The sequence below is a fragment of the Clupea harengus genome, chromosome 9, assembly GCF_900700415.2.
Source record: "Clupea harengus chromosome 9, Ch_v2.0.2, whole genome shotgun sequence".
NCBI lineage: Eukaryota > Metazoa > Chordata > Actinopteri > Clupeiformes > Clupeidae > Clupea > Clupea harengus.
Window position 1 is genome coordinate 2,637,915 of NC_045160.1, and position 19,527 is coordinate 2,657,441.

The window sequence follows — 19,527 nt, forward strand, 5'->3', positions numbered from 1 at the left end:
CTCTCATTGTGTGTTCTTCTGCCTCTCTCCTCTCTGTTGTCAAGAGAAATCAGATGACAAAGGCACTGGCCTGAATAACCTGGGAAGATATTGCCTGTATTTGACTGGGAGGAGCTCAGCTAGATGACAAGATTTTTGATGGATTCACCTGAGGGGGGCAATCCTCATTCTGACTTAATTGTGTCTCAGTCTTTGTTGCGTTGTCTGGACCGACTGCTTTCTCAGGGTGAACACTGGGCCCAACTCCATGATATGATCAATGATGGAGCGACAGCCTAAGCTAAAGCAATGCAGATCAATGACACACACACAAACAGAGTGAGAGTGTGCGTCTTTGTTTGGTTTCCTGTATATGAATGCCTATTTGCAGGCAGTGAACACAGCTTGACATCTCACAGCAAGAGATAAAAGACCATTTTTGTAATGAATGTCACAGGAAAAAGACGTTTTAAATCATGCTGGTGTAATCTCAATAGCTCTTCACAGTAAAGCTGTCAGGTCTCCCAGGTGAAGCCTCACCACTCTCTCTCTCTCTCTCTCTCTCACTCTCTCTCTCTCTCTCTCTCTCTCTCTCTCTTTCTCTTTCTCTTTCTGTGAGTGTGTGTGTGTGTGTGAGAGTGAGGTGGCTGACCTGAGGTGGTTTGAGTTGTTTCTTGCTGAGCAGCTTGGGTGCTCCTGCGTCATGCTGAAGCCTCCTCCAGAAGCTGCACTGCCTGTGGCATACACCCGCTGTCATTAGGGAGGCGCACACACACACACACACACACGCACACACATTCATACACACACACATATTCATGCACACACACACATTCATGCACACACCCACACGCACACACACACACACACACACACACACACACACACACACACACTCACAAACACATACACAGAGAGAACTCATTACACACGCCTCATGATCAGGAGCATATGGTAATTATCAAATGTCCTCTCAGTCATAATAACCAAAGGAAATAGAAAATAATCTTATGGGGAAAATGAAGATTATTTATAAAAGGTTGGGTGCTTGTATCAGTATGAAAACTGAAGAGTGTGGCATTTATGTGGCATTAGAGAGATGGCTGCTACTGACAAATATCGATTGCAAATGACAGAAATGGTGCGGGTTATCAGCACTAGTCAAATGTGACCCTTTTAGCATTTATGAATACCATAGCATGCATATTCAGATATGAGGTTGGCATTGAACTTCCATGAACTTTCAGATAATTACATTGAGCATATTTGTGACTGTGTGTGAGGGACCGGGCGGTCACCCCACGTTGTTTTGGGAGGTTGCGACTGGACTGGGTGGTGTTGTTGGGAAGAAGGGTGCAGGAGATGGTGGCTTGTATACAAAAATATATTCTCATTTATTTCCCTGAAACAGGTCTATACAATAAACAAACACACATTTATAAACACAAAAGATGGCCGCACTCAAAGTGCTACAGACATAAGGAGAACTAGGCATATCATAGAGACTGCTAGACACAGACTAACTGTTCACAGGTCACATGGACCATATTCAACAGACAGGTTCAGAAGGAACATTCAATACACCAAGCACAGGTTCAGGAGGAACACATTGACGAAAGCACAGGTTCAGGAGGAACACACTGACAAAGCACAGGTTCAGAAGGAACACATTGATGAAGCACAGGTTCAGGAGGAACACATTGAAAAAGCACAGGTTCAGGAGGAACACATTGACAAAGCACAGGTTCAGGAGGAACACATTGACAAAGCACAGGTTAGTATCCACACAGCTAGATACAACTACACTTCCTCACAGCAGGTAAGTGTTTTTCACGCAAACGCCTTTCAGTCTCATGCCTGTTCGTTAAGTTCTCGCATGGCCATCTCAAGGGTTAAGAAAAGACTGTCCTCATGAACATGAGGCGCCCTTTAAATAGGGGCCGCCAGCTGAGTTCACTTGAGCCAATTTGGCCTCCCGGGTCCAGCCACTATGGTGGGGGAGCCCGGATCGAACCATTGTGGCGGGGGAGTCCACACCAGGGCCAAACTCCTCATGAGACGAAGAGAAGGGGAAGAAAATTTCACTTTCTCACACTGTGACTCCATATCCTATAAAATGATGCAAAATACTACTTTAAAGCTAGTGAATAGAAACCATGTCCTTGTAATCGGCAGAGAGGCTGCATTCATTTTCGAAAGCACTGAATAGAGTCTAGCCGAGTCCCGTCTGGGCCAGTTTGATATATCCATCCAACTGCACTTGATACCCTGTGTGTGTGTGTGTGTGTGTGTGTTTGTGTGTGTGTGTGTGTGTGTGTGTGTGCGTGCATGCGTGCGTGCGTGCGTGCGTGCGTGCGTGCGTGCGTGCGTGCGTGTGTGTGAGTGTACGCTTATCTCTTTGAGTGGATGACAAGAGTGAACACCTGAAATCCACAGACCCGCGTGAGTGAGTGAGTGAGTAAGAGCTGAAGAAGTTTTTATCTGGATCCCAGAGACAGTTTGTTTGGCTTGGTAGCCGGATCATTATTTTAGTGGCATTAACCTCCCTGCCTAATTTGTCATCCCTTCGCATGGATTATTCATTTCACGCCCGCGGGTGGTGGCGGCCGCGTCTGAAAAGGGCAAGGAGATGACAGCGAAGCTGTTTGTCCTCAGCGTCTGTTTTCAGCACAGAAAAAAAGATGGCAGAGCACACTCACACCTCCTCTTTCTTCTGTTCACTATGCCCATCTCTCACTCCCTCTCACTCTGTCTGTCTCTGACCCTCTCTTTTTTATTTGTTGCTCTGTCTCTCTCTCTTTGTCTCTCTCTCTCTCTCTCTCTCTCTCTCTCTCTCTCTCTGTTTGTGTTATTCCATCTTGCTTATATGTCCAGTGCAAGACAGAACATCTGACTAAAATAAGATTCAGATGGTGAAGTGATGTATTATTCACATGCACAGTCACACACACACACACACACACACACACACACACACACACACACACACACACACACGCACACACACACACAGCTACACACACACACACACACACAGCCCCACACACACACACACACACACACACACAGAGAGAGAGAGACAGACGGGCACATTCAACACACATCTCTTCTGACTGCTGTCTGGCTTTTTAAGGTAAGAGTCTGAGTGTGCTGGCTTTAAAGGGCTGACCTCCTACTTCTCTGTACACTTGCCTTAAATGAACCAAGAAACTGAAAAGAAAAAAACAGAGAAGAAAGTTTTTTGCTCTTTTTCTGATAAAACATCTCTGAATCAGTCCCTGTGTCGTCACACATCATTTGGATATTTAAAATACTCTTTAAAGCCTTCCTCAGTGCGATTAGCCCGTTTGCTATTTCAATTAGTATCAGTGCTAATCTTTTCTCTGCCGTGTATTGAGATAGTTACTGGTCCACTTGTAGTCATCGCAGCGGCACGTTAACATTTAATTGACTCTTTTGATGCGGTTTTAACGCACAAACACTCCTCCTCCCTCTCAACACTGGCGGGCTGATGTCACACAGACGCAGGCGGACGAGCGAGCCAATGGGAGGGCGGCGAGAGCCTTACTACTTACCGCACCCACTGGCTCGCGCAGTTCATTCATGGTTATCGCGCTGAGCAGAGACAAGATGAGCGAGGGGGGAGTAGCTCTGTGTGCCAGCATGCCTCTGTGCTTCAAAGGTAAGGGAGAGAGAGAGAGAGAGAGATGGAGGGAGAGAGAGAGAGAGAAAGATGGAGGGAGAGAGAGATTGAGGGAAAGAGTGATGGCAGAGAGAAACGTGTGATGTGGGTAGAGGAAATTATTGAAAGAACGACAGATGGGAGTGTGGAAATAAGAGAGAGAGAGACAGAGGGAGGGAAAGATGGAGAGAAAATCAGCAGATAGTTTTAAATGAGTAAATTAGCAAACACATAGAATGAGTGAGGGTTTATTTTGGTTATCAATAGTATTCAAGACTTCAGATCAAACTGTGTAGTTAAGCTGCTTTCACTGCAATAGGAGTTGTGTCTGATGTCACTTTTACATTGACGTGTTGACGAGAATATTGCCATTTGATAGATTGCAAGATTTTAGTTTGACCTGTTTGATACACTTGGTTGCTATGTGCAGAACATTATATTTTTCATACATGTATTGTTTTGATGCCTAAATGTGTTTGCATGTCTGAATTGTGTTTGTATACCTCATGTGTTTGACTATAGTTCATCTCAGATCTATCATGGTACTTCATAATTGCTAAATATAATCAACATGCATAACATTAAGGAAGCATTCTTATATTGTTCTATATTTTATATTCTTTAATTTCATAAATTACATCTGACAATGACAGTCTATATTATTGTTCTTGTTGTTGCAGCCAACGGCACGGCAGGTAGTCAGCTGTCCACACCGCGGTCAGGAAAGTCCCCCAGCCCCTCCCCCACCCCCACCAGTCCTGCCAGCCTCAGAAGACGCCGGGTAAGATCCCTGTCCTAGATATTATTACTGACCATTACCTCATATAGACTCAGTCCTGAATGATCAGCGTGAGATGGTAGGCACTTTCATCTGAATCTCACATACTAGACAATGTGCACATGTTACGCACTCTGTGTCTCCTGCTGGTCATCATATAGGCAGTTTGTTTGCACACAGTGCTGCAGTGGTATACATTTAGCATCATGTTAGGAGATATCATGCACACACAGATACGGTGTATGAGAACTGAAACTGAAAAGCATTTTCTTGTCTACCCAGGGTGTAGCTTAGCAACCAGCTACGTCCCTGCCTTGGCTTGATTCCTACTCTGTCCCGTCTGTTAATCGCAGCTGCCAGACGGGCACATGGTGTTTATCCTAGCACAAATACACACACACACTCACACAAACACACAAATCTTACATATGCGTGCATACACACACACACACACGCGCGCGTATGCGCGCTTACACATCTCCTTACCCCACTCATTCAGGATCAGCCGCGACACAATGACATACATCTTGCATTCAGATGGTTAAATTATTTACTGCATTCATTCATATTTAGATACACTCTCACCCAAATCTAATCTACTTTTGGGCTGCCAACTCAAGGCAGCTGAGCTTCTATTAGGCAAGGCTGCTGTAAGGGACAATTCCCATCCATTCCCACGAGTAGAAATCAGCCATCAGTAGGATAGATGTGAACCAAAACACATAGAATTCAATCTCTGAGTCAACTACTTTTCAGGTAGTTTGGCCTGATAGACCAAATGAAATGTAACATTAAAAAGTCGACGGTAGAAAAAAAGTAAATGAGAACTGGCTGGTCACCGGGGGCTGAGGACTTTTTAATCAAGAGTTTGGAGATCGGCTCGGTCCGGTTTGAGGTGTACATTTACCAGGAGCAATCTGCAAGTTCCCTACTGCTTTGAACTGCCAGCTAGCCGTCACACCGTTGCTTGAATTCACTTTGATGATGCTTGAAATTAATGTAAGTTAACGAAGGTGCGCTACGTCGCTGGAGAGCTTGAGCAGCAGCTATTTCCCAAGACTGCATCTAGCATGATGAGTCATTTTGGTACCCCTTAAATCACTCTGTTTCGTGGACTGAACCTCGTCTCTCGCCCGGTTCCCCCACACAATGGCATTGTCTACAGCATAGTGTTGCCAACATATCACACAAGAGTAGACTGGATTCTAATGACTGTAATTATGGAGGGTGATTGCAGAGGAGGAACACATAAACATGGTAGCACTGTGAAAAGGCTGGAGATGTGGAGGAGAAGACCTCAAGCATAGAGCAGTGGAGTATTAACAGGCGGACTTAACTCATGCAGCTTTATGCTTTGATCTGACTAAGAGGATTCATGCATGTTTCATCTGTATGATTGACCTCATAGTCCCCTCCAGAGTATACGTCCCTGTAGTGACACACATTGGCACCCTCCATATTATGCAGGGATGATTTCACATTCCGTTACCATTACATGATGCCAACCATGTAAAGAAAAACCTTAATACCCATTTTTCCTAATCCCTTTTTTGACTTTGACACCAGTGACTGAAATCCGTGCCTTGAATGCTCCATGCCTCGGCTGTCTCTGATTTACACTTTCCCCAAACGCTCCCAAATCCATGCCTCGGCTGTCCCTAGCTCACACTTCCCCAAACGCTCCCAAATCCGTGCTCACTCCCAGGCTTTGTGCGCCTGCTGCTTTGTGACATGAGGCTCCTGGCAGGGCTTGTGTGAAAGCTCGGTCCCGTGCCCTCCAGCAGTGCCTTCGCTCTTACGGTCTGCAGCGTCTCTCCTCTCCAGCCCTCCAAACCCAGCGCTCCCTCCCGACAGGCTTTCTCTCTGCCTTTTTAAAACGGCTTCACAGCTGGACGCCAATCCCTTTTAGTCATTCCCCTGCCGCTAAAATGCAAATCTGGTTTCTTTGTGAGTGAGAGATGAGTTGCCTTTATTGCATAAACGCAGAGGCTAAGTGCTGGTTATCTATCTGCCTCTTTATTCGTCGGTCTAGAAACATCTTACAACATTTGTGTGTTAAATGGTATAATCTAAGAAAATTAGTTTCTTTTTCATTAAATTGGTTAAAATGTTGTTGGTCATCCAGTTAAATACACGCATGCACATATAGTTAATGACTAAGGTGACTTATCTAATCCGACATCCTTTAGAATTATAGATTACTTTTTTTATATTTAATAACCAGTACAGCACATTTGAACAAACATACAACATAATAATAGAAGATAATTGGGCTTGGTTATTTTCCCTGTAGGGGGGATTAGGAGTTTGCATTCATTAGAAAAAGATTTACCCCAGTGAGCAGTTGTTTAGCCGGAACTGACTTAATGAATTCCCACAGGTCCCCTGAAGTCTGATACGAACTCATCATAACAGATATTACTTGGGGCAAAGATCCCAAACTCATAACTATGAAACTAAAATAGCTACCATGGCTAGTACTTAGGCTAGTACTTCAGAACAAAATGTATAAATTATTTATTTTAACCACATTCAAATTCATGCAACTAGCTTGAGAACATATCAAGTCTAAAGCTATAGAACCTAGAGACCTTTTTCACTTCAGAGCTGAATTCTATTTGAAATAGTTTGACTTGGTCTTTTCATTGGCTTAGAATTATTAAGTGCACATATATATATATATATATATATATATATATATATATATAAAGCAGGATTCTGGGAGTGGGAAGCAGTAGTGAGCCTGACCCAACCTGCTCGCCCTGTGCCACTGACGGTATTATTATTAGAACCTCTGCTTAAAAGCTGTTGCCATGGAAACTGCTGTTTTTTTTACAGCGCCTGGAAAAAGGTGTGGAAGCTGTAAGTGATATGAAGAGCTCTAAGCACTCTCCACAGCACAGTTTTGGGCAGGAAATAGACCAACATTAGACTTGGTTATTGGTGACGGATGTTGTCGTATAAACACAATAAAATGTTAATTTCTATTTCAGTGTACATGGATGTTTGTGTTAGTATGTTAAGTTAACCCCATAGAGTGTCGGGGGATCTATTCTGCGTTTTTTTTTTGTGTTAATCCTTATCGTTTCTGGATTTGTTTCTGTCCCTAACACATAAAGGAGTTGAATATATGGCTTTTGAAATTGTGCAGCTGTGTACTTCAGTGCGTCATCTTCTCTCTCTATCTCTCCCTGTTCTTCCCCTGTTCCCCCTCTTCTCCCTTTCTCTCTCTGGCCTTTCCTCCCCCTCCTCTCCCTTTCTCTCCTGCAGGGCTCCCAGCTCAGCAGCTCATCTCTCTCCCTGGCCTCCACCAAGGTGTGCAGCTCCATGGATGAGGGGGATGGTCCAGGTAGTGAAGGTAAGACTAGACTTTGGATGAAGATCTAAGATCTACTTGTGTGTGTGTGTGTGTGTGTGTGAGAGAGAGAAAGGGAAAGAGCAATAACCTGTAACACTATTGTAGAAGTTGCACACTAAGTGTGATTTACTAGAAAAGTGAAAAAAAAAAACAGAAGTAGGGGATAAGATGATGCACATCACCAAGGGAAGGAGTGACCAACCACTCGTTTGATAAATTGAGCAGAGTGTGTATTGAGAATGCAGAATGCATTTCTCCTGATGGAGGGTGTTACTAGCAAGCATAACATCATGGACACCGATGCCGTCATTGCCATCAAACTGGCAGAAGACAACTGCAGAGTCCAACTCTCGGTTTAGTTTTTACCCTTCGTATCTAGAGTGTGCCTCTCACTGCACATTAACACATGAAGTCTTTATTGTCTATGTTACCATTAGAACCCGGAAAGCCATTGATTCTGAAGCCCATTCGTGTGGGCTGGATCATCCCTGAGACAATCTACAATCTTGAAGATCACAGTCTGATCAGCCTAATGCCGGATCCTTTCTCTCTCTCCCTCCCCCCCCCTCCCCCCTCTTTCTTTCTGTCCTTCTCTCTATCTCTTACCCAGCTGAGCTTGTAGAGGAGTATCCCCATGTCCCTGCCACCATCGCCGAGAGATACAAAGTAGGCAAGACAATAGGGGACGGGAACTTTGCGGTGGTGCGCGAGTGTGTGGAGAGGTCCACGGGGCGAGAGTACGCCCTGAAGATTATCAACAAGGGAAAATGCCGAGGAAAGGTGAGAGACGTGTGGCATCAGATAAGGGTTAAAGTGGTTTGGAGTTCAGACTGTACTGCAGGCAGAAGGCATGAGGCATGGTTTTTGAAATAAAGAATTCAGCAAGAACAATGTTGTATCGTACATCATCTAGCTTGTCCTCTCCGTCTCTCTCCTTCCTCTCTCTCTCCCTCTCTCTCTTCTCTCTCCCTCCCTCTCTGTCTCTCTCCCTCTCCCTCTCTCTCTCTCCGTCTCTCAGGAACACATGATTCAGAATGAGGTGGCCATCCTGAGACGAGTGAAGCACCCCAACGTCGTTCTTCTCATTGAAGAGATGGACACCTACAGCGAGCTGTACCTCGTCATGGAGCTGGTCAAGGTAACACAAACGTGCACAGAACAGAAATAACGCAGATTTGAACATAATTGTAGCTCAAGATAATGCAACACTTCACTACTTTAGCTTGTTTTTTTAAGCTCTATTCTTAAAAAGGGATGAAATATGACCTGTAAAAGACCTCCTACTTAAGGCTTAATAAATGTAATATTAATATCATGGAGATTGTCCTCTATCCTATTTCCCTTCAACAATAAGACCTCCAGATGATCCCTGTTCTGTGCTCCTCTATTTGAAACCATTGCTTGGTTTTGTGAGAGAATTTTCATACATGTGGATAAGGCGGCAGAGGTAAATAGGCCAAAAAGGGAACTCGTCGATGACAATTAAGAGAAGGGCTGTGAAGTTTCTCTTTGAATAATTTAATCCCTACCCACATCGGGTGACGAGACTTAAAAGGGAACCTTGACAGTGCTCTCGTTTCTGGCCTTATGTCCAAAGTACCAGTTTCTTCAGTTTAGCTCACTGTGTGTTTGGTGCTCTTCCAACAGTATCGATTTGGCTACAAGAATATACAAGACACCTTAAAACACATTTTCTAAAATACCAAAAAATTTTGACGTTTTTGCTCTCTTTCTTTCTTTCTTTCTCTGTTTGTGTATGTATGCATGTGTGTGTTAGGGCGGAGATCTGTTCGACGCCATCACGTCCTCCAACAAGTACACAGAGAGAGATGCCAGTGGGATGCTGTTCAACCTGGCCAGTGCCATCAAATACCTGCACGTCCTCAACATCGTCCACCGAGACATCAAGCCAGAGAACCTGCTGGTGAGTGTCAGATGCAGCATCATGCAGCATACTGTTTTGGGCTTCTTGCCGTTAATTGGATAGGACAGTGAAGAGAGACAGGAAGCGAGCTGGAGAGAGATTGGGAGTGGGATCGGGAAATGACTGCGACTCGAATCCGGGTCCCCGTGGGCGTTCGGGCCCATCCATGGTATGGGGCTGCTGCTTGAGCCTCAGCTCCCCCAGCATGCTGTATTTTTAACACCAGGACAAACAAAATAGAGACGCAAGCAGCGATGAGGGGGAAACATGGTGAAAAGAATCAGGGGACTTTCCCCAATCAATATGCCAAATTTCCAAACTTTTTTACCACACGGTTGTAGGGGCTGCCATAGTTTCCAGTGGCAGAAGAAGAACAAGAAGCGAGAGATGAATAATAAGAAAAGGTGGATGGGTTCCCACGCAGCTGTGCTACATGGCCCCCGGTAAATGGATGAGTAGGCATCCACTTCTCATTGAAACGCTTCCATGGCCAAAAGAAGTGAGGTGCAAGTAATATATATAGATCAAGAAAAAAGAACACAGGATGGAAAGAGGGAGGTTTCTAAACTCAGAAAAACACTGGCCTCTGATGTTTTCACAAGTTGAAGAATCAAAGCACTTCCATCACTTTTCTGTGGTGTAAATCCAGACTCGTCATTGCTGTTAACTTTCAAGTCCTTGTTTCATATGCAGAACGCTGATCTAATGCGAGTAGTCTGGGGTTTGGTTTGCAGAGGTCAATGGCTCTTCGGAGGGATGTATTGTATGTGTGGATAGGCTAGGCTGGGCTATGGTACTTGTCTCAACATGGTGTCTCAAAATAGGCATGGTCCTAGTGAGCTGAACTATCACAGTGTCAGAACAGTCAGTCAGAACTGAGCACATAAGTGAACCGTGTGGGGACTTGTCCTTGTTACTTTTAGTCTCCTCCAAACCCCCCCCCCTTCTCTTTCTCTCACTCTCTCTCTCTACCTCTTTCTTTCCTTTTTTGCATCAGCAAAAGCTTACGGCTGTGAGTTACTCACTACTCCTGCAACTTCAGATATAGCCTTTGTTCACACTGCGGATGTTATGCAACACCCCCATAACTTCCCAAGGGCTCTTGACAATTCTTGACAAGGGGTTGGGTGTGTGTGTGCGTGTGTGTGTGTATGTTTGTGTGTGTGTGTGTGTGTGTGTTTGTGTGTGTGTGTGTGTGTGTGTACAGGTATACGAGCACCAAGACGGTAGCAAGTCCCTGAAGCTGGGAGACTTTGGCCTGGCCACAATAGTGGACGGACCTCTCTACACAGTGTGTGGGACTCCCACATATGTAGCACCAGAGATCATCGCAGAGACTGGGTGAGTACGTGCACACACACACACACACACACACACGCACGCGCACACACACACAGACACACACACACACACACACACACACAGAAAAACAGAGAGTCTGTCTGCATCTTTCTCTTTTTGAGGCTCTTATGCAATGCCGTTGCAGTTGAATGAATATATTCATGACGTTCAGAGATAGAAAATGGAGCAACTTTAACCAAATAATCTCAGCGCACTGGTAGAGATCACACAGACATGCAAATGACTCTTCTCTTCTCTTCTCTGACAGCTATGGTCTGAAGGTAGACATCTGGGCGGCCGGTGTCATCACGTACATCCTCTTGTGTGGATTCCCTCCCTTTCGCGGGTATGTCAACGTATACACTCACACAACCTTTTGTCAACAACAGTAAGGCACACTGACTCCCAGAACTTTCCTGAAAATGGCAACATAAACTCAACCAATGTTCTTCCTCTTGTCCACAGAAGCACAGATGACCAGGAAGCTCTCTTTGACCAGATTCTCAGTGGCCAGCTCGACTTCCCCCTACCCTACTGGGACAACGTCTCAGACACAGCTAAGGTCAGTTCATCACACATTTATGAACAGTTTTTTTTTCTGGATGTGGTCTTGTGTTCATCTCTTGTGCTAATGCTTTTTAATAGTGCTGGGCACTGAATTAACACTGAGTACACTGGTCAGTTTCTCCTCTCAGGAGTTGACAGAATTAACACTGAGTACACTGGTCTGTTTCTCCTCTCAGGAGTTGACAGAATTAACACTGAGTACACTGGTCTGTTTCTCCTCTCAGGAGTTGATTTCCTCCATGCTTCAAGTGGAAGTTGAGCAGCGCTACTCAGCTCTGCAGGTGCTGGACCACCCTTGGGTCAACGTAAGTCCACTGCATAGAGTATCACCCTCACTAAACACATGACTGAGTCCACTGCATAGAGTATTACCCCTCGCTAAACACATGACTGAGTCCACTGCATAGAGTATCACCCTCGCTAAACACTGAATCTTCTCTGAGCACTACTCTCACAACTCTGGACCACCCAAGGAAATACTCGTTCTGAATAAATCAGTTAGAAACAAGATAGCAGAATGAACTCATAGCATATCTTGATTGTACATACAATAGTGTTTAATCTAGCAATACTGGAGATTACTGGAGAAGACACTGTTTTGATACCATGATCCTTGTAACAAAAAGGAGACATGTTTTGGGAGTCTAAAATAAGCTGTCTCTCTGTGTCATCCACTTAGCTAGAGGCTGTGTGCCAGCAAGCATGAAGACACCGTTGCATAACATGGCTTTTCATTTTTTTATATGAAGCACTATACTGTTCAACTTAGGCTTCTTCTTCTTCTTCTTATAGTACTTAGAAAGTGAAGCACTATACTGTTCTTCCTAGGCTCATTATCCATTGCATAACATGGCTTTTCATTTTTCCCTCTCTCTCTCTCTTTGCCTGGTATTCCATGCTATATATCCTAATGCCTCAGAGCCATTCATAAATAAAACACAGACATACAGTGTAGTAGGTCAATGTATTTAAAGCTCTACTTTCTCCAGGGTCGTATCAGGGTGTGTAGGGGATAGTGAGTGCACTCCGTGACCTTTGCGTTCTCCAGGGTCGTATCAGGGTGTGTAGGGGATAGTGAGTGCAGTCCGTGACCTTTGACCTTTGTGTTCTTCTCTGTTCTTTAGGATGACGGCTTGGCCGAGAATGAGCACCAGTTATCCGTGGCCGGAAAGATCAAGAAGCACTTCAACACCGGCCCCAAGCCCGACAACATCACAGCAGGCGTGTCCATTATAACAGTAAGGTTCTTTACATTCTAGTTCCAGCATACAAAAAAAAAAGTTCACCACACGACACATGCACATTTGTAGCTCATTAACAGAACAAATAACCAGCCTTGTCATCATGCATTACAGTTGAAAACTGCTATCAACCTAGTAGGGGGCCCTCATTAGAAGATTCTAATTGAAGATTTTAAATGGATATCCGATTAAACAACAAAACCCCAAACAACCCTTCCCTTAACGGGGCAGTCAGTATTGCTGATGGACTGGTTGATTTGAACCATTTTGAAAGTCAGATGCCATATGAGCAATCTCCTCCTTTCAGTGTTCTTTCCAAAGTCCCTCCCCCTGTACTCACACTGTGGATTGGCTGAGGCTTGATTGACTGTCACATCATGCTGAGTCACATCACAGTGGGCCAGAGGAACCCGAGTCCTTTCTTAGTGCCAATGCCTTTCTTAGTGACAATACCGTCTCGGTTACTTACGTAACCTCGGTTCCTTAAGCAGGAACCAGATATAACAGTATGGTACATGACACTAGTCATGAGCCTAAATCGAAGCATTTATCCATTCACGCCTGAAAGGCCGCGAGATCTGTCAGTGCGCACTCCTGAGCCCGCCCCCTCAGGAGTCTATATCTTGGATTACGCACCAGATCTCTGTCTTGGAATGAAAACTGAGCAAGAATATCAAACTAAGGTCACACTGTACACGCCAACTTTGTTATATCTGGTTCCTGCTTAAGGAACCGAGGTTACGTAAGTAACCGAGACGTTCCTTATCGCAGTTCACTGCGATATAACAGTATGGGACCCTATACATTCCCGCGTGATAATACAGTTTCAGCCAATCACACACACCAGCTTTATTGAAGCCTTTGCCCTCATAGAGGTTCATACGGCCGCTGGCGGTGAACATATTAACAGGGCAAACTTTATCATAGGCGGCATGGATTCGTGATCCTGCGCCTGTAGGAAACCACCCTGGAATGTGTCATGTGCAACATAACATGTAGACACCAATGAACACACTTATCATATACATCGTTCTCAGGCCAGGGGATTCAGAGATCGCTTGCCTGCAGAACACCATGAATTTAACAGGGCAACCTTTATCATAGGCGACAGGGATCCGTGATCCTGCGCCTGTAGGAAACCATCCTGGAATGTTCCATGTGCAACATAACATGTAGACACCAATGAACACACTTATCATATACATCGTTCTCAGGCCAGGGGATTCAGAGATCGCTTGCCCGCAGAACGCTATGAAGAAAACTAGGTTCAGCCACATCTAACATATAGAATCTAATGAAAGTGTGGCGAGAACTCAAGCTTGCAGCTTTGCAAATATCTTCCACTGAGACGCCCTTTAGTAAGGCCCAGGAAGACGAGACCCCCCGCGTAGAGTGCGCATGCAACTTTTCCGGGGAATCTAAAGACTAGCTCTTATAAGACAACACGATAGCCTCTACTATCCAACGGGAGAGGCTCGGTTTTGAAAGAGGTCTGCCTTTTGCACGTGCACCAAAGCACACAAATAGCTGATCTGACTGTCTGAAAGCTCTAGTGCGCTCTGCGTAACAGCGGAGAGCGCGCACTGGACAGAGCTTATTCAAACGTTCCTCCTCTGCTGACGCAAAAGGAGGAGGCGAGAAAACTGCTAATTCAATCACCTGATTGCGGAATGGGGTTACCACCACTTTAGGTGTGTAAGCAGCATTAGGTCGCATAACCACTCTGTCACCAGCGATCGAGAACTGAAGGCACGATGGGGTGACTGACAGGGCTTGCATGTCACCAACGCGCTTTGCTGACGTTAACGCCAGCAGCAGCGCAGTATTTAAAGAGACAAACTTTATGTCCACAGTCTCCAGGGGCTCGAACGGAGGCCCTGTGAGAGCACGTAACACCACTAGCAGATCCCGAGAGCGTATGAGGTGTCTCTCTGGCACCCTGAGCCGTCTCACCCCCGCCATAAAGCGTGACGCTAGCGGGTGACTGCCAGGAGAACTGCCATTAATGCCTGCGTGGCAGGCTGAAATGGCAGCCAGGTACACTTTGAGAGTGGAAGCCGCCTTCCTTTCCTCATCAAACAACTGTTGTAGGAATTCTAGAATAACGCCCAGCGCGCAGTTAATTGGGTCATGCTGACGCGCAGCACACCACCGCTCAAAACTGCGCCACTTCAGCGTATACAGAGCCCGTGTCGACACAGCTCGGGCACTCTGTATTGTAGCCACCACCGCATCCGACAAGCCTGACGCTATGAGCCTGCACCTCTCAGGTGCCAGGCTCTGAGACGCCACCACTCCGGCTGGGGGTGCCACACTGTCCTGTGCGCCTGTGTTAGGAGGTCTCTCCGCAGAGGCAGCTCCCAAGGCTGCTGCACTGACATATTGACTAGATCTGCCGCCCACGGCTGATTGGGCCAGTGGGGGGCTATCAATATCAATTCTCTGCCCTCGTCCGCTACCCTGCACAGCACTTGCTGGAGGAGCGGGATCGGGGGAAAAGCATATAGGCGTAGAGCTGGCCACTGGTGGCCCAGCGCGTCTATGCCTAGTGGGGGGTTGTCGCCCCCTAGCGAGAACCAGAGCGGGCAGCAGGTGTTCTGCCTGTTTGCGAACAAGTCCACCTGCGCCCTGAAAAAACGCACCCAGATCTGGTCTATCACTTGTGGGTGTAGACACCAGTCTGCTGCTCGAGGATCGCCTCTCGATAACAGGTACGCACCGTAGTTGAGGTGACCTGGTATATGAACTAACCTGAGGGAAAGGACGTGCCTCGCTGCCCACAGGAGCAGGCGAGTCGCCCAATGGTGTAGTGACTGGGAGTGCACTCCGCCTTGACGGTTTATATATGCCAAGGCCGCAGTGTTGTCCGTCCTCACTAACACATGCTGACCACTCAGTCTGGGCAGAAAGTGTCGTAGAGCCAGGACTACTGTTCCTAACACATTTGTATGAGACGCGGCCTCTGTCACAGACCAGAGACCGTTCACGCCTCTTCCTTCACAGAGCTTCCCCCACCCCAGGGTGGAGGCGTCTGTGGTCACCACTACGCGACGCGACACTATGCCCATAGTGCCCGACGCGGCGAGAAACCAGGGGGTTCTCCAGATCGCCAGGGCTTTCCTGCATCTGGAGGACACTACTACTCTGCGGTGCCTGTCTGTGACTGCGTTGAGCCTCATAGACAGGTACCATATTTGGAACGGCCGCATACACAACACTCCGCTGAATGGCGGAGGGGGACGGGCAAATTGCAGCACGTAACCCTTTGTGATCGTTCTTAGCACCCATGGTGAGACTGCGCATGCGCGCCAACTCGCCGCACAACCAGCCAGGTTGTGCTTTGAGTTGAATTTGTTGGGAACTAACCAGCTCATGGTCAATGAGTTTAAACCTAGATCTACACCCACTCCGCCTAGGGAGGGGGACAAGATCTGGGGTTGCCCCCTCATGGTTTTGAAAAAAATTGGGGGGTGCGATTGCACTGTGTGCATCGCGGGGGGAGTCGCACAAGCATGTCTGGCCACTGCGCCATCGGGGACAGGAGTTAGGACATATGAGTGTGGTGCTTGTGAGAACCTGCTTACCGTGCTGGACATGATTTTCACATGTGAGCGACGGGCTGATTTCTGTGGAGGCGGTGTGGGCTCCACCGCTCCCCCCGTGTGACCATTTGCTGACTGTCACCATCAGGAAGCCTGAGGCTTACCTCTGCCCCGCCCGCGGCGAGCGGAGTGCTGTCGCGGGGCCTGGGTTGCGCCCTGGGCAGGGCGCGCAGCTGGCTGCTGCTGTGCTGCAGGCTGCTGCTGTGCTGCAGGCTGAGCTGGAGGGCGGAAGTGTGGAAGGGTGTCTCTGCCAGCCTCGCCTGGTGGACACCTTCGCTGGAGGAGCTGGCGAGCGGAACCCGCTTCGCTTCAGGCTGAGTGCGGGTGTGGTGTGTCCTGCCCTGTAGCCAAGTAGGCTTTCTCTGCCAGCTGAGCCTGGTGCCTGGCCACCCGCGTAGGCAGGAGGCTTCTGGCCGTGGCGCATCGTGGGGGAGGCGGGCGAGAGGTAGCCCGCTACTGCATCCTCCACCTGAGGGAAGGAGAGGTAGCCCCTCTCACTAGCCCTGTGGAGCTGCATGTAGGGCGCGAACCCAAAGAAGGGGATGCAGCTGGGAACTGGCGCGGCGGGGCCAGCATAAAACTCCCCGTCCAGCAGCGAGGACCGCACTCTGGGAGGGGGAGGGAGAGGGAGCCCGAGGCAGCTGGCTGCTCTCAGCGCAACCTCGTGGAGTTGCTGGCCCAGAATCCGTGACGAAGTAGGGGGTGTATCCACCCGCATCTTAACGTCTTGGCTTGTCTGCATTGCCTCTGCGATTGAGCTGTGCTCATCGGAGTGGTCCAGCAGACTATCATCATCCAGGCTGATGTCCAGCTCGAGTTCGGGCAGGACACCGCTCGGTTGAAGCTCCTCCGCCTCGCTGCGGTGACGGGGAGAGGCTCAAGAGTGGAGCTGCAGCTGCAAGGCGGCTGCTCTCACTCACAGAGCCCACGGCTGGAGGTGCACTCGGTCCTACAGGGGCGTTAGCCCCGGATGGAGCCGGTGCAGCCCCCTCGGCGTCCTTGCGCTTCCAGAGCGCAAGGCGCCTGGTAGCCTTAGCTAGCGTGAGGCTAGCACAGATGGCACAGACAGGTCACGCACCGACGGTGGCGGTCACCCTTGACACGGGTGTGCCCGCAGTCGGGGTATTGTCTGGACATCTTTTTTAATCTAGAAGTAGAGAAAGGTATTAAAACACAAGCACACTATCAGCAACGAACACGTTGTTAGCAAGCTAGCAGGCTAGTCAGAAACTTAGCCAGCTAGGCAGCTAGGATAGCAGCTACTACTTCCAAAATTAAGTTGAGCCAACGAATTTTGCAGCGCCCTGAGCTAGTGAGGGTTAAAGAACCCGGATAACTCACCAACCCGCGAGAGCAAAAGCACACAAAACTCTTTGACTTTTGGTAGCGTAGAGGATACACTCGGATCTGGCACTTCGTTTCTTGCGAAGTTTTCAAAGAGACAGAGATCTGGTGCGTAATCCAAGACTCCTGAGGGGGCGGGCTCAGGAGTGCGCACTGACAGATCTCGCGGCCTTTCAGGCGTGAATGGATAAATGCTTCGATTTAGGCTCATGACTAGTGTCATGTACCATACTGTTATATCGCAGTGAACTGCGATAAGGAACTTGTATTTCCTGATGCCAATACATGTATATTCCATAAACACCAAAACAAGTTGTTGCTAGCTGTATCTAGACTGCACCCTGTTTTACTCAGACATCTGTGAGGATAACACATAGCCCTCAGGGGCTGTTGATTCAGCTCAAGATAGTTCAGTTACTCATCATGAAGCCACTTATTGCTTTGCAACTGGCAGAATTTGATTAAATCTGCATTCTCATATTCATATTCATAAAATAATCCGGTTTTGGCTAACATAATAATAACCTAGCCCCGAATCATTCTAGATTATTTGATAAACTGCAAAGGGAAATTCACGTTTATTAAAAGCCCTTGAAGGTCGATTTATTTGTGTATCAAGCTTTCCTCTTTTGCTTCAGTTCATTTCCATGCCATTACAAGTATAGAAAGGCAAATCAGAAATTCCTTTGCCAATCACATTTTAGCGGTGCTTGTTTGATAACGTTAGCATATGACTCAACTGTACTAGCGCCATTGTAGCCTTTTTTTCCCAATCCACCACAATCCAGGAACCCTAAATGCCATTGCTGCGCTGTCATATAACGTACCCCCCTCTCTCCGCCTCCTCTTCCTCCTCCTGCTTACTGCTGTGGTCTACCTCTCTCCTCCTCCGCTTCCCTCTCCTCATGCTAACTCCCTCTGTCACACTTTTGGACCGACTGTCAGCACTGTTGTCAGGGACGACTATTGGCAGACCTCAGCACCTGTCACATTAGTAGACTTTGGATGCTTTTTGAAATGAAATAGTAATGTTGAGTGCACTCTATTGCCTTACAACAGCAAGTATGGAAGAGCTTAGTGGAGGACGGATCCCATTAAGACTGTCCTTTAGAGAAAATGCTTTTTGGACTTTGCACTAAATAACATTAAAAAGTCCACTTCTTACATAAGAACATGTACAAGATGTTCATGGTGGGGTTAGTTATATGTAGCGGCATACATTGTAACATTGTACTAAACTTTGAATTCATGATTTATGTAAATCTCAAGTTGGTCTACTCAGATTGCTGTTACTGGAGCTCCATCTTGTGTATTGCTGTTGTAACTGCATGAGACTTAGAAGCGCTTTCACTTGCTGCCCTGTAGATATCCTTAAACATTTTGTATAGACATATTTTTATTTACACATAGTTTACATGTAGGTTAGCTTCTTTGCAAAAAAATATTTCAGATTTCAAATGTTGGACCACCTGAGTGTTCAGAAGATCTGAGTAATTCTTTTCATATTTGAACATGTGGATGTTAAATATGTGTACTTCATTTTCTTTGGAACTTGACATTATGAAACTGTTTTTACCGATATTTGTCATGTTTAGTGATCATTTTAAAAGCAGAAATCAGCACTTTGAACAAACACACACACAACTCTTGAACACATTGTGAGAACATTTCTCCAGGGAAATGCAGCTTTTTCTCTTTGGCCTTCTGTTCA

At 46.8% G+C, this 19,527-nt stretch overlaps 1 protein-coding gene across 3 annotated transcripts in view; it reads left to right on the plus strand.

Annotated features, from left to right (window-relative positions):
- LOC105909296 (serine/threonine-protein kinase DCLK1-like) overlaps positions 1 to 19,527 on the plus strand; it is a 48,553-nt gene that overhangs the window by 26,815 nt on the left and 2,211 nt on the right. For 2 of the 3 annotated variants that reach the window (XM_031573051.2, XM_031573052.2), the window contains exons 6-15: positions 4,342 to 4,442; positions 7,710 to 7,797; positions 8,408 to 8,577; positions 8,816 to 8,935; positions 9,575 to 9,721; positions 10,929 to 11,062; positions 11,331 to 11,408; positions 11,528 to 11,624; positions 11,854 to 11,934; positions 12,754 to 12,867. In XM_031573051.2, coding sequence (XP_031428911.1) covers positions 4,342 to 4,442; positions 7,710 to 7,797; positions 8,408 to 8,577; positions 8,816 to 8,935; positions 9,575 to 9,721; positions 10,929 to 11,062; positions 11,331 to 11,408; positions 11,528 to 11,624; positions 11,854 to 11,934; positions 12,754 to 12,867 — 1,130 coding nt within the window. Of the gene's footprint in view, positions 1 to 3,307; positions 3,662 to 4,341; positions 4,443 to 7,709; positions 7,798 to 8,407; positions 8,578 to 8,815; positions 8,936 to 9,574; positions 9,722 to 10,928; positions 11,063 to 11,330; positions 11,409 to 11,527; positions 11,625 to 11,853; positions 11,935 to 12,753; positions 12,868 to 19,527 lie in introns of those variants that run through there. The other variant, XM_031573054.2, reaches the window with a different exon arrangement.